This window comes from Prionailurus viverrinus, chromosome B1 (genome assembly GCF_022837055.1).
Source record: "Prionailurus viverrinus isolate Anna chromosome B1, UM_Priviv_1.0, whole genome shotgun sequence".
Classification (NCBI taxonomy): domain Eukaryota; kingdom Metazoa; phylum Chordata; class Mammalia; order Carnivora; family Felidae; genus Prionailurus; species Prionailurus viverrinus.
The window spans coordinates 18,558,545-18,574,421 of NC_062564.1; the positions used below are offsets into that span (position 1 = coordinate 18,558,545).

At 36.6% G+C, this 15,877-nt stretch overlaps 1 protein-coding gene across 3 annotated transcripts; it reads left to right on the forward strand.

Moving 5' to 3' along the window:
* The first annotated feature begins 7,718 nt into the window (after positions 1-7,718).
* ZFP42 (ZFP42 zinc finger protein) lies at positions 7,719-14,380 on the forward strand. Of its 3 annotated transcripts, none has more exons than XM_047857307.1 (3): positions 7,719-7,804; positions 9,598-9,673; positions 12,586-14,380. In XM_047857307.1, exon 3 carries the CDS (start codon positions 12,683-12,685, stop codon positions 13,592-13,594), a length of 912 nt encoding a protein of 303 aa, XP_047713263.1. In that variant the 5' UTR covers positions 7,719-7,804; positions 9,598-9,673; positions 12,586-12,682; the 3' UTR covers positions 13,595-14,380. The 3 variants fall into 3 exon arrangements, with proteins under 3 accessions (XP_047713263.1, XP_047713262.1, XP_047713264.1); XM_047857306.1 differs by having other exon boundaries at positions 12,589-14,380; XM_047857308.1 differs by lacking the exon at positions 9,598-9,673 and having other exon boundaries at positions 7,729-7,804; positions 12,589-14,380.
* Positions 14,381-15,877: the final 1,497 nt, after the last annotated feature.

Consider the following 15,877-nt stretch of genomic DNA (forward strand, 5'->3'; position numbering starts at 1 on the left):
TCTCAAAGTGTTTTTGGAAACACTAGTCTTTTCCTACTGCCACCTTTGTCATGAGTCAGTGTCCTAGTCAATTCAGGCTTCTATACCACAATACCATATGCTTCCACATACCAGATTTATTCCTCATAGTTCTGGAGGCTGGAAGTCAAGATCATGGCATCTGCATGGCTGATTCTGGTGAAAGCCTTTTTTTCCTGAGTTGCAGACTGCCAGCCTCTCATTGTATCTTTACAGTGATTGAAAGAGAATGAACTAGCTCTTACCTCTTCTTGTAAGGGCACCAATTCTATTCATGAGGGCTCTACCTTCATAACCTAATTACCTTTCAAATGCTCTGCCTCCCAGTGCCATCATATTGAGTGTTAGATTTCAGCCTATGAATTTGGGGGAGGACACAGGTCAGTCAGGTCATTCCAGGTGTACAGGTCTGTTTCTGGACTCTGCTCTGATATACTGAAAGTCTTTCCATCATTTTAACAAACTTTATAGAAAATATTTAATGATGCAAGTTAAAAAGATGGATGTAACTAGAAACATAATTCTTACTTTGTTTATTCCTGCTGCACTCTCTTGTGGATAGGAGGGCGAAGTATAACTGGAAAACTGAGGACCTGCACTATTTATTAATATAAATTAGATCACCTACCCAACTTATTTTAAAGCACATTTGAGATTTTTTTTTTTAGTTGAAAAAAAGGATATATTTAAGTTCAAAATTAAAGACAGTCTGGGGGGCACCTAGGGGGCTCAGTTGGATAAGTGTCCAACTTCAGCTCAGGTCAAGATCGTGGGTTCAAGTCCTGCATTGGGCTCTGTTCTGACAGCTCAGAGCCTGGATCCTGCTTCAGATTCTGTGTATCCCTCTCTCTCTCTCTCTCTCTCTCTCTCTCTGCCTTCTCCAGCCCGTACTCTGTCTCTCTCTCTCTCTCTCAAAAATAAATAAATATTAAAAAAAATTTTTTTAAAGATTGTCTGAATCACTGATGTTCATACATTTACCCATTTTGATCTGTTTCTAATGACACATATAAACAAATTATTTAGATCTACATTTTTCAAACCTGTTAAAGTTTGTTTACTTATTTTGAGAGAGACAGAGAGAGAGAGGCAGAGAGAGAGAGAGGAAGAGACAGAATCCCAAGTAGGTTCCGGGCTGTCAGCACAGGCCTGATGCGGGGCTCAATCTCAGGAATCGTGAGATCGCGGTGGGGGGTCAAAACCAAGAGTCAGATGTTTAACTGACTGAGCCACCCAGGAGCCCTTCAAACTGTTTTGACTCTGACAAAATACTGGTAACTACTCATTAATGGGTTCCAACTCACAGTTTGAACAACATGAATTTAGATCTGAAAATTTAAAAAAAAAAAAAGGACTATACATATTGTGTACCTCACAACTAGTAATTTTATTTGTAGATATGTCATCATCTAATTTTATCACTTCAAAAATAATATAAAACAGTAACCACAATGTTCTACAGGTTTTCTATTTAAAGTATATACCCCTCAAAAAGCCTGGAGGAATAATGTGTCACAATGATCTTCTCTTGCATCGATGTGTATTTTACTGGTTTTCCACTTACCACATTACAGATACAAAAGACCTGTAAAGGTATTGTTAAATGGCCGATTATGTTGTATAGAATATATCCCTAAAAGCCACGGTACTTCTACATAGGGATGGCACTGAGTTTCTAAAAGGTTTTCTGAGAGGTATAACTCTTGATTTGTATATTGAAAGAGATATAAATTTGGAATCGGGGTTGGTGGTGAATTTCATGGGAGGAGTGGTATTAGAGACAATATCCTAAGACATACATTGCATTTTTGCTGGGCTGGAACTAGAATTAGATTGTGGAGCTCATGTCTGTCCATTAACCAGATCCTAAATGCAAACTAGCATCTGCAATGAATCCTAGAACAGATTTTTTTTTAAAGATTAGTGGGAAAACTGATGAAATCCAAAGAAAATTTTGTTAATAGTATTGTGACAATGTTGGTTTCTTAACTGTACAAAATACACATTGGTTATGTAAGACATTAACATCAGGGGAAGCTGGGTGAAGGGATATATGAGAACTCTCCATATCATCTTTGCAATTCTTCCATAAATCCAAAAGTACCTCAAAATATACGTTTTTTCAAAGACCATGAAATCTGAGGTTGACTCCAAAAATTTTTTATGGGAAAGAATAAGGCAGGAACTAATTCAAGTTAGAGGAGGCCCTGAAAATTTTCTTCAGGTGAACCCAATTTTAATAGGTTCTTTAGTAGGAAGAGAGGTTATGTGAATAGTCCATTCTTCAGAGGAAAAAAGGATGTTATGAAACTGCCAAATAATAACATTCACAAATCATTGCCAAAGCTCAAAGAGAATATGCAGTCTGAAATATAGCTTGTAGGTCCTGCACTTAAGCCCACGGCTGAATTCTCCCAGAGAAAATGAAACATGACAATATTTGTGTGGTTACAGCTTTTGTCTAAAGAGCATAAAGACTGTTGAAATGTATGACAGTATAATGACAAGTCTCAATCTTGTCAGTGTGAAGTACCAAACAGCTTCCACTTAGATTTAAAACAAAAAACAAAAAAACAAAAAGCACAGAGTCTACCCTCACCTATTTCTCCCACTCCCCACTGCCACCTCTGGGCGAAGTGGGCCAAAAGGGGCAAACTTCCAGTTATAAAACAACTAAGTCATAGAGATGTAACGTATAGCCTGGTGACTCTAATACTAATAATACCATAAATTGTGTATTTGAAAGTTGCTAAGAAAATAATTACCAGAAGTTTTCATCATGAGAAAAAAATCTACTTTGTGGCGATGGATGTTAACTGGATTTTTATGGGGACCATTTCACTACCCATATATGTATATAATCATGTTATACACCTGAAACTAGTATTATGTTTATGTCAATTATATCTCATTTTTTAAAAAAAGTGCAGAGTCAAAATGTGCCTTATTATGCCCTCTTAAAAGTCATCATCTACTAAGATACCACATTCTAGGTAGAAACATCGATTATTGACTGGGTTTTGGGGTTTTTTTGTTTTTTGTTTTTTGTAGAGAAACTCTAAAAATACATTTTAAAAGCTCTTTAAACAACTGACTGAACTTGAAAAAATTGGCTTTAAACTTGATGTCAAGATAGAAAGACTTGGGGTCTAAACTTTGGCCCATAAAGGAATACCTGCACAGCTTTGAAGAAAGCATTTGTCATTACTGACTTATCCACTTCTTTATCCATAAAATGGGTAATAACAATTCATAAGGTTGCTATCAGTACCAAATAAGTATGTAAATAGGCAGTATAAATGACAGAAAATAATAAAGCAAGAAGAGACTTCTTATAAAATGATGGCATCTCTAAAACGCCATAATATAATGTAAAATGCTGTATCTCAAATAATTCAGCACACTTGAGTTCTATTTTTTTGCAGTCTTACTGAGAACTAATTGGCATACATCACTGTATAAGTTTAAGGTGTACAGCATGATGGTTTTTTGCATCATTATGAAATGACCACCACAATAGGTTCAGCTAACATCCATCTTCCCGTCTAGATATAATAAAAGGAAAGAAAGGAAAAAAGGGAAGAAACTTTCTCCATGTGGTGAGAACTCTGAGGATTTACTCTCTTACCTTTCCCATATATCATAGATCAGTGTTATCTATAGTCATCATGTCATATGTCTCATCCCTAGTACTTCTTTACCTTATAAATGGAAGTTGTACCTTTTGACCACCTTCCTCCAATTTCTGTTTTCCCCCACTCTCTGCCTCTGGTAACCACAGCTGTGATCTCTTTTGCTTTTCTCTCTTTCTTTCTTTCTTTCTTTCTTTCTTCTTTTTTAAAATAGTTTACACATAAGTGCTATTGTAGAGTATTTGTCTTTCTCTGACTTAGTTCACTTAACATAATGCCTTCAAGTTCCACTCATGTTGTCACAAATATTAGGGATTCCTTTTTTTTTTTTATGGCTGAGTAATATTCTGTTATATTTATACACCAAAACGTCTTTATCCATTCATCCATCTATAGACACTTAGTTATTTCCATGTCTTGACTTTTGTGAATAATATTGCTATGAACATGGAGGTACAGATATCTTTTTGAGTTAATATTTTCATATCCTTTGGATATATTTCTAGAAGTGGGATTGCTGGACCATATGGTAGTTCTATTTTTAACTTTTCAAAAAACTTCCATATTGCTTTCCTCAGTGGCTGCACCAATTTCTAATCCCACAGGGGTTCTCTTTTCCCCATGTCTACCCAGCATTTGTTATCTCTTGCCTTTTTTGATGAAGTCCATTCTAACAGGTATGACACTTGAGTTCTAATCTGAATTTAGGTGCTTAGTTTACTTACTTGCTTTTTTGGCTCCTCTGAATTATCATTTTTAAATGCAAATAAAATGATAATAATAATAGTAAAGATAATAATTTTATAAACTTGATTTCTAGATACTAAAATGAACAATGCATGTAAAGCATTCAGTTAGTATTAGCTAGATCAAACACAGATTGAAGTTCCAACAATACAACAGTTTACAAGTTTAAGGTTAATACGCATTTACATATGACATGCTTTCTGGTAACAGTCCATTCCCATTACTCTTAGGATGAAGATCTAACTTCTTACCATGGCCTACAAGGCCCAAGAGTTTAGCAATGCACATTCTCTCTTGCTGTCCCTCCTTAAATAGTTATTCCCTCTACTGTTAGAGAAGTTCTGCCTTCCAAACTGCCTTCAGATCATAGCAGTTTTCAGGGAACCTTCCCTGAACTTCCAAATTCCATCACAGCCTCCCATTATGGGCTCCCATAATACCAAATGCTTACCCTTCATGGTCCTAATAATAGCTGCATTTGACATTTACAAACCATGATTATTTAGTTGTCTGCCTTTATTTGAGTTTTTGATATTTATTCACTATGGATTTTTGCACTTTTATTTTTTTTAAATACTGCATTAAAATATTAATTGTAGCCATTTGCAATGATGTGGATAGAGCTAGAGTGTATTACACTAAGTGAAGTAAATCAATCAGAGAAAGAAAAATACCATATGATTTCACTCATATGTGGAATTTAAGAAACAAAACAGATAGATGAACATATGGGAAGGGGGTGGGGAAGGGAAGAAAGGGAAACAAACCACAAGAGACTCTTGATGACAGAGAACACACTAGGTTAATAGAGGGAGGTGGGGGGGGGGGATGGGCTAGATGGGTGATGAGCACTACAGAGGGCACTTGTCCTGGTGAGCACTGGGTGTTATATGTAAGTGATGAATCACTGAATTCTCCTGAAACCAATATTGCAGTTTATGTTAATTAAAATTTAATTTAAAAAAAAGAAAAAGAAAAATTCAAAAATATAATTAAAAAATATAATATCATTAATTCTAGTTACCAAATTTTTTGGCATTCCTTAAATTTTTCTGTGGGGAAACCTGTGAGTTATTTGCCTCACCCTAGTTTCCGGCCCTGCTACTTCAGCCTGCAAACTCCAGAAGGCCAGGGATCCATACCCTCAGGGCCTAGAACAGTGGCCTATCTGGGGAAAAAATACCTTAAATATGTGTTGAGTGGATTAAAGCATACTTACAGTTTTCACAGTATTTATAGTATTTCACATTCTAAAAATACCTTAAATATGTGTTGAGTGAATTAAAGCATATTTATAGTTTTCACATTCTAAGCTTTTTAAGGAAAATATTTGTTTGTAACACAGAAATAAGTAATCAAAATAGAATTTTTAAAAACTAGCCAGGATGTTATTTGTAGAAGAATTACTATGACTAAAATTCCAGCATCCAAAAAATTACTTGTTTCCATGCACCATTCTCTTTGTACCAATTTCAAAAGGCAGCCCACTTTTGTTTCATGGTTTAATTGGTTCCCTAGCTCATTTTGGAGAACTGCCCTTGAGCTGGGTTCATATGACAACAGATGAGTGCCTTCTTTTTGGTTTACTTCTTCAGGAAAGCTGAAACAAAATAGAAGCAAAAATAATTTATGTAGAAGGTGGAGTGTGAAATGTAAATTTAGATTTTCTAAATATGTCGCCTCCAGTTTCCAGACAAAGTCACACTAACACAAACCAAGTGAACAGACAGAATCAGTGGTGAGGAAGGGATTATAAATTAACCTAGTTGATTGTAGGTACTGTCTCAACTGTTAAGGGACTGATAACAAAAGGGTGTGGTCTGGTGAATTTGATAAAAGAAAGGATCTTCAGCTTAGGTATGTGTGCATATCTCTCTTTCTATATATATGTATAACTATCATCATCTTTTACATATAAATTATATTTGAAATAAAAATATAAGTGATATATAATGTATATATAATTTATATGTATATATTCAAATAAAACATGTTTATCTCTTAATATATTATCTATACATATAAATTATAGATACATGATTATATGTCACTTATTTATATTTTTATGTATGTCTATAAATATGATGATACACAGAAAGACAGAGAGATACCTCCGGTGATGAGGGGGACTTTCAAAGACCAATGACATTGCCATATAAAGGCTTGGAAAGAATGGTCTATTAGAATTCTTGAAGTTATTTCTATTGAAACCTAAAAAATTAACATTTTTATCACCAAAAAAAGGGTTGGTGAAAACCAGCTCTGAAAACTTGTCTATAAAGTTTATACAGACCATAGTATGGCGCCACAGAGAACAGGAGAGAAGCAGTTTCTCACAATTTTTGCCTTCAGAAACTCACCTACAAATAATATATAACAAGGTAAGGAGCTAAGGAAGCTTTATGTAACTTCAATCTCAAACGGATGAGGATCTGGTTTGACTACCAGGGGAGATGAGGGAAAAATACCTAGAAAAACAGTTCACATATTTCCCCCATTGGAAATGATCTTTTACTTTCTGACCTCACAACTGATATTCATTCAAAACAAATTAAAAAAAAAAAAATAGGGTGGAGAACTGTTCCCAGATATATATGTGAATTGCAGACAAGCTTCAAGTAAAATTTAAGAGGTTTTTAAACATTGATTTGGGTTTTTGTTTTAATGGTCTGTGTGCTTACACGAACTATTAAACTTCACTAGACCATAGCCAATGGCAAGCGTTGATTGACCGCGGCTTTCAAAGTGAGTTGTGTTACCTTTAAGGATATGAACAGTCACATTAATGCCCGAAAAAGAAAAAAAAGCAGTAATCTGAGGCTGGAGATAGGTGGGGTGGGGAGTAGAGGCTGGGGGAGGGTAAGAGAGTGCAGAGCAAGGTGTGGTGTGCGTTTGGGTAAACTTTTTCTAGTAGGTAAAAACTGCTTCCACCACTGGATTTTCATTTCATTGAAAAATAACTGTATAAATATGATTATACCTAAGTTGATTTGTTCAACAGACACTGAGTGCCTCTACTACAGGCTAAAACTAGGCGACTGGAATTCAAACAGGTTTGCCCACGTGGTGAGGGACCAGGCACTGAGGTGTCCCGGGGCGGGGGGGGGGGGGGGGCAGGTGTAGGCGGCCAATCCTGACCTGGGCGGAGCAAAACCACACGATCTGCCACTCCACTGCTACCTGATGTCCTTACCGAAACAGGTTTGGTAGAGCCTTTTCTAGGAAACTCCAGCCTAAGCAATGCAGAGTTGAAATGTAGGTGTAGCCTAATTTGAATGTGTCCATCAAAAAGAGGGCGGGTATAGTAGGCGGAGCGTAAAGCAGGGAAGATTTCAGCTGCTGTTGGGGGGCGCCAGTAACAGTTTCTTCTTGGTCTTTCTTTTGGAAGGAAATAACAGAGTGCATGGGTAAGTCTTGTTTCATGGATCTCTGCCTTTTTTTTTCAGATATGGGGGAAGGTGTGTGGTATTGAGTTCACCACTTAGAATGTATTTTTAACGTGGGTCCTGTTCAAAAGGTTTTGAAAAACCATGGACAGGAAGGGTTTCATCATCCTAGAACCAGTGGGGACGGACCTTGGCTAGGAGACTTCTAGTGTTTAACTGCCTTGGGCCACCGGCCTCAAACTTCTAACACAGACAAAGGAGGGAAACAAATACACTTTCATGAAAATAGATGCCTGGTTGAAATTTCCTTGAAGTTGCATTTTTTAAATTTTGTTTGAAAAATTCATATATTTCACTGCAACAAATGGCTAGATCTATATTAAAATGTTTATATTAAAATGTTCACATTATTAAATCAAGAGAGTATAGCTGTTTTCCATTTCTTCCCTCCTCTGATTACCTCTGAAAGTGACACTACCATCTACCAGTTACTCCAGCAAAAAACCGAGCACCGCTTGGTCATTATTGTTTTCCCTGTTTGCCTTACTTCCTTTATCCAATCCTCAAGGAAGTTTAGAACGTTCTATCTCTGTTTTCCCTCTCCCGCCATTTCATCTTCACTACCAACACCAGCACTCTTTCTGGACTGCTAAATAGCCTAATGGGTTTTTCTGCTTTCACCCCTGCCTCTCTAAGTCTACTCTCCACATACCTGTTTAACCTCAGCCAGAGCATGCTATTTCCTGGTTTGAAAGAAACCCTGTAATGGTTCCCATGGGTTTGTGAAAGAAATGTAAATGGCTCCCCTGGCTCACAAGATTCTGCAAGGTCCCCCACCTTAGCTCAGACCACTCCGGTCTGTGCCAGCCACAGTCTGTAATAAACATGTCTTCCTTTGTCCTCCAGCATGCAAATCCCTTTGTACTCCCTGCTATAACCTGGAAAGAGCACTCTCCTCCCACCTCTTTCCACTGGCTGATACTTTTTTTTTTTTTCAGGTCTCAGCCTAAGCCTAATGCCCCACCCCCCCCCCCCCCCCACCTTGGATGCTGTTGCAGACATTCTTCCTTAAGATGGCCTCCCCCATTTCCTTTCCTTCTCATACTCTAATCGCTTATACTTCATAGCATTTTACTCAACCTGAAACCATTTTGTTTACTTACATTTTTATTTTACACAATAAAAGCTCCATGAAAACCAGGAACTTTGGATCTTTTTTTACTGTCCTAGGGTGAACACCTAGAACAATGTTTGGTACTAAATATTTGTCAAATGATTGAATAAGTAAATGATGCACTCTTGGAAGCACCTTTATGCCAGTTTGAGAAATATAAAATTATATTATTGTCATACCATTAAGTCTTTAATATCCAGATTCTGTCTTAACACCATGTTTACCGAGTACATTTTCCAAGTAGTTATTTCCACCAACAGAGAATGTACTTGTTATATAAACTGGATTTCCCATAATAAATTAGTAAGTTAGTATTTCAGTTTTTACATCACTCACAAGCTTGAATTTTGTGTAAGAAATGGGAGGATCTGTCAAATAAAATCTAGCTTAGAAAAGTAAGGGCTACATTTGGCTTTGATAAGTTCATAAAGAAAATACTTCTCTCTTTCAATCCCGATCTCCTAATTAGATGTCTTTTTCTAGGTAACATTTGGCATCATTGATAATCAACTTTTTGGAACCTCTACCTTAAGTGTTTTGAAAGTCACAAATAATTTTTTAGTAAATTAATTTTATAGATTTGCTAAATCAGTATCACCAGTATGATTATTAATGCATATATATGAATTCATTTCATTAGACAAATGTTCTAAGCCCTGGGACATAGGAATAAAGCAGAAGAGGACCTTGCCCTCATAGACCTTACAGTCTAATAGGTAAGACAGATCTTAAAGTAATCGGTACCAGAGGCTGATCAGTGTAAAAGAGGAAGTTTTGGGAACCTAACTGAGCCAAAGAATGAAGGGAAACTTGCTTGAGGAAGTGATGTTTAAGCAGAGGTCAGAAATATGGATGAGAAATGAGCTTGTGTGAGTGTGTGTGCGCACTAATAAGGGAAGGAGGAGTGAGGGTGGGCAGGATTAAGAAGGAACAGCATACTACTTAATTGGAGGGAGAGTTTATTATGGCTGAAAATAAAATAGGGGAGCTGAAATTAGCAAGACATAAACTGGGAGAGAAAAGGTGGAATCAAATCAAATTGCACGTATTTTAAATGGCCTCAATGGGGGAGGGGAGTTTTATATTATCCTACTCAAACTTTAGACTGATTGCTAGTGATTTTGTCCAAAGAGGTTATATTCATTAATACAAAAAATAAAAAATCAAGAATAATTTTTAGCTAAGAGAACCAGATTTTGTTAGGCAAATTTTCCTGAATACAGTCTCCTGGTTTATTTCACCTTTTTAAAAGAAGCAATAAATAATAATACTTGTACCATTTAACATTTTATCTATTTATCTATTTATGTATCTATCTATGTATCTATTTATCTATATATACATATGTATATATATAGATAGATATACACACATATATATATATAGCTTGAAAATATTTTTAAATACCTGTGCCTTTCAATTGCTAAGGAAATAATGTTTTAAGTTTCTTAAACATTTGTATATATATATTACATATATTACATATATATTACATATATATACAAATGTTTAAGAAGAAATTCAAATCTCTTCCCTTAGCAATTTATATATATATAAAACATTTATGTATTGTACATAAGTAATTTATTTATAATTTATATTTAATTTTTTTAATGTTTATTTATTTTGAGAGAGGGGAGAAAGATGGAATCCAAAGCAGGCTCCAGGCTCTGAGCTGCTAGCACAGGGCCCAATACGGGGCTTGAACTCACTAGCCCTGAGATCATGACCTAAGCTGAAGTAGAATGCTTTATCTACTGAGCCACTCAGTGACCCTATAATTTATATTTTAAGTCTGTAATTTACATAAAACATTATGCATTGTATATTTATATATATAAATGTTCAAGGAGGCATTTCAAAACTCTTCCCATAGCAATTGAAAAACATGTTTTGTTTTGATGCTGTGTATTTGACAAAAGTAAATAGCATGATTCTTTTGAGGTGGTATTTTTAAATGTAGCTATTTAAAAATATTTTCAAGCTGTTAGTTTTCTGTCCATTACCTTCACATTTACTCCTTTATAAAAAGCATTTTAATTTTTGTCCTACAGCAGGACATCAGGACAATAAAATTAAGAGATCTTCTATAAGGCACACAATTGTAACATTAAGTAAAAGGCTCTTAGAATATATCATATTCATGCTCTAACTTTTATAATATTGCTTTTAGATTTTTGAATTTTTTTAAAATCATTTATTTTGAGAGAGACAGAGAGAGTGAGAAGGGTGGGGAGGGGCAGAGAGAGACAGAATCCCAAGCAGGCTGTCAGCATGGAGCCCATGTGGGCCCCGAACTCATGAACCATGAGATCATGACCTGAGCCAAAATCAAGAGATTTTTCTGAACTGATTGAGCCACCCAGGCACCCCACTTTTAGATTTTTAAGAAAAAGACAGAAAACTATTGAAGGCTAAACTCCGCTTGCCTTTATTTTGGCTTATACTCGTAAAAGATGGCAACGCATGGATTTCATGTGTCTTCTTTCTGAATCTCCATCTTGTGGAGAAGAAACAGAAACTACACATGGGCCAAATCCAGCCTCTGCTTGTTTTGTTGGAATGCATGCTCGTCCTTTATGTATCATCCATGGCTGCTTCCGTATGACAAAATGCAGAGTTGAACAGTTATGACATAGACCATAGGGCCCACAACGCTTAAATCTAGCTCTTTATTAAATTAAAAAAAAAAAAAATGCCACCCTTGGTCTAGAATAGTATCCGGAACATCACAGGATCCACCATATATTTAATGAATACAAAGGTAAATAACACTAGCTCACATAAACATTCAGCATTTGCTCTGTGCCATGATCTGCGCTAAGCACTTTATATGCATTATTTAATTTGAATTTCCCAACAGTGTTATATAAGAAAATAGGCACATCTTACTCCCTCAGTTGCTTCAAGTTTTTAGTCAACTGCTTCTACCTCAGGCAAGCCTGCCTGAGCTCCCTATTTAAAATTGAGAACTCCTACTTTTTTTTTTTTTTTTTTCAACGTTTATTTATTTTTGGGACAGAGAGAGACAGAGCATGAACGGGGGAGGGGCAGAGAGAGAGGGAGGCACAGAATCGGAAACAGGCTCCAGGCTCTGAGCCATCAGCCCAGAGCCTGACGCGGGGCTCGAACTCACAGACCGCGAGATCGTGACCTGGCTGAAGTCGGACGCTCAACCGACTGCGCCACCCAGGCGCCCCGAGAACTCCTACTTTTTACTAGCTCCCTTGCTTATTCTGTAGCACTTTACCTTTTAATGTGTGACATATAATACTTATTTTGTATATTCACGAGACTGTACACTCATGAGGCACAGATTTTTTGTATGTCTACTTACCGATAGATCTCAACCTATGAGCAGCCTAGAGTAGGGCTAGCACATAGTGAGTACCCAGTAAACATTAGATGGTCAGTTGGAGAGGGCAGTAATTTGTGGGGACCCCCACATAAGATCTAGTTATAACCCACATCCTGTGTCACAGCTCATTCTCTTACTTTCTTGGGTTTGTCAGAGAAGAAGCAAATGCAGCCATTTCGCTATTAAAAAGTGAGTTTGAGGCCATTTTTTAAGCTCTGACAGTGGTTCTAAAGTTGGAATATAGTTTATCTAAAGGTTACTATCTCAAAGCAGGTGTTTGCTGAAGGCAGTTTACTCAGATCACTATCACCTGGAAGTGGTTGATATATCCTGGTACAAACCTTCAAGGAAGAAGCAACACGACAATATGGACCAGCAACTGAAGAAAAAGGTAAAGACTTGTGGCTGGAAAGGCTTGGGTAGAAGAGCCTTCAGTGGGGATAAACCAAAGCCATCCAAGCCACGGCCAGCCCAACAAGAACCTTTTGACATGCCATGGGCCTTAGAAGATGAAGGTGTATTCTTTGAAAGTAGCCACCTAGTTGTTGGAGAAGATTCCTTCTCTGACTGTTACATAGAATGCATAATAAGAGGTGAGTTTTCTGAACCCATCCTGGAAGAAGACTCACTGAAGTCCCTTAACTACCAGGAAGAAGAATCAGAACAAGAGCTTTCTCAACAGGTTCTTACTGCAAGCTCGCTTCTGGGGAAATCCTTGAAATGTGTGCAAAAAGGGGCAAAACAAGAACTTTCTCAGCAGACTGGAGAGAATTCACAGCTTGAGTATTCAGAGTATGAGACAGGCAAGAAGCTTTCTGCTGGAGGAATACCCAGCACTGATGTATCAGATCCTAAACAGTTTGCAGAATTTGCTAGAAAGAAGCCCACAAAAAATAAGGATCATGATGCTCCAGAAAGAATTGTTTGTCCTCACAGTGGATGCACAAAAAAGTTAAAGAATAGAGCTTCCCTGAGAAGGCATCTCCTCGTTCATGCTCCCCGAGATCATGTATGTGCAGAATGTGGGAAAGCATTCAATGAGAGTGCAAAACTAAAAAGACATTTTCTGGTTCATACTGGAGAGAGGCCATTTCGGTGTACTTTTGAAGGGTGCGGAAAACGTTTTTCCCTGGACTATAATTTGCGTACCCACGTACGTATCCATACTGGGGAGAAACGTTTTATGTGTCCCTTTGAAAGCTGTCATAAGAGGTTTGTCCAGTCAAATAACCTGAAAGTTCATATGTTAACTCATGCAAAGACCAACAAAAATCCGTGAAAGAGAAGATAGAAAATAATCCTTAAACAAGATGAGCATATTAACAAAATAGTGATTTGGGGACATATGTACCTTATTACTATCTCCCAAAAAGAACTTTTTCAAGCAATTACAACCCTACAGGGTATATATTTTTTTAATGTTACTACAATGCTCCTAAACTTATGGTATCATTTTAGAACACTTTTAGAACATTTTAGAGCATTTGCTAAATGCTCAGTTTCCAACAGTCTATTTCTAATGGGAAGGCCAGTAATTAATTTACTTCAAAAGCATAATCCTTAATACGTTATGAATTGGATTGCTAGATTTTCACAGGCTATAAGTACGAAATTAACTTTTTAAAGTGTGTAGTTGCGAATTGTTTAGCTTTTGCCTTTTAGGAATAAACTTCATGCTACGTGTGATAATCATAGAGAATGAAAATTTTGCTGTAGATTGTCAATAAGTAAATGAGTAGTTAAACATTTTTAAAAGATAAATATTTTTTAATCCTTTCTTATCATTGTATGAAACTATACTGAAATCATGTAGTTAAATTTGAATAGTTATTTGGTAGTATCAATTCATTTGAGTCCATTTTAGGTATTTTAAAAGGAAATAAAACTCCAGAGATGCTAAATCTGGATTAAAAAAAAATCAGAGAAGTGTGCCTTGAAAAGAGATAACCAGGGGCGCTTGAGTGGCTCAGCTGGTTAAGCGTTTGACTTCGGCTCAGGTTACAATCTCAGGGCTCGTGAGTGTGAGCCCCATGTCAGGCTCTGTGCTGACAGCTCAGAGCCTGGAGCCTGCTTGAGATTCTATGTCTCTCTCCTTTTCTGCCCCTCCCCTGCTCATGCTCTGTCTCTGTCTCAAAAATAAATAAACATCAAAAAATTAAAAGAAAAGCAATACCATTTATTTATCTTAGAAATTAACTAAACATTGCAAAGGTTAATATTTAAGTATTGGTGAGGGGTGAGGAGAAAGCTACCCTTCTACATGGTTGGTTAAGATATAAATTGTCACAGCTATTTTGGAGGTTTTTTTTGCAAGTGTGCTTTATAAGTTTTCTAGGGCTGCTATAACAGTACTACCAAATGAGTGACTTAAATAGCAGAAATCACAGTTCTGGAGGCTAGAAATCCAAAATCAAGGTGTTGAAAGAATTAGTTCCTTCTCAGTATATGAAAGAAGGATCTGTACCTGGCTTCGCTTCTTGGCTTTTATAGATGGCTGTCTTCATGTTTATGTGGTTGTTTTCCTTTACATCCATATCTCTTCCCTCTGCATGTCCATGTCCAGATTTCCTCTTACAAAGATACCACTCATTGGACTAGAACCCATCCTAATATGCTCATTTTAACTTGACTACCTCCATGAGGACCCCATCTCTAAAAAAGGCCATATTCTGGGACACTGGGGTTAGGATTTTGAACAAATTTTTGGCAGCACGCAGTGCAAACCGTAATGTGCATTCCCTCAGATTCTGGAATTGTATTCTACAGAAATATCTGCACTAATGTGCAAAGATATTTGTTCAGGGATGTTGAGCAAAGCATATTGATTATAATTTCTATCTTAGATGTCCATTAAAAGGGAACAGGTTGCATAAATCATGATACCTCTATTCAGCAGAACGAGTGCAGATATCCTTAAAGGAACTCTGACTGTAAAAGAAAGGAACTAGGGCCACAGCCAGAGGAAAGCCACAGAGTAGGAGGAGGTTTGTTGTTTTTAAGAGATGGGACAGAATCTGGGGTAATTCATATGCTATGGAAGAAAATTCAGAGAAACTGGTTAAATATTCTGGATAAAGGGAGACATTGTGTTGTCCACAGGCAGCTGGTGAAAATAAAACTATAGTTTCAATATAAGGATTAACTGAATCCCTAACTGGAATAATATGATGGGCAGAACAAAATGCAGGTATCAAACTTGGAATGTATCTCCCTTCCCTACATTAATAATTATAAGTACTCAGATATAGTTAGGATACTAAATTTGAGGTTAAGATTTAAGACCCCATTGTTGGTAATGGTAGGTAATATGTACCATAAATTTAACAGCTTTTCAGGGGAAAAAAAGAAAAGGAAAGTAGATCAACTTTAAAATTAATTTTGATTTGAGAAATGCCAGAATGTAAAATCACATGATACCAAAACAATTAAAGAAAAAATGAAGGACTTATATTTTGGCCTCAGAAGGAGCAAATAGTTACTACGTAATATTGTGGAAACTTTAACTTTTTACTTATAATGTATCTGGTATGGCATTTATACCATCATTTCTATAGGAATATGG

What these genes read in the sequence shown, in the direction of transcription:
- ZFP42 (XM_047857307.1), top strand. Translation starts at nt 12,683, where the DNA reads ATGGACCAGCAACTGAAGAAAAAGGTAAAGACTTGTGGCTGGAAAGGC.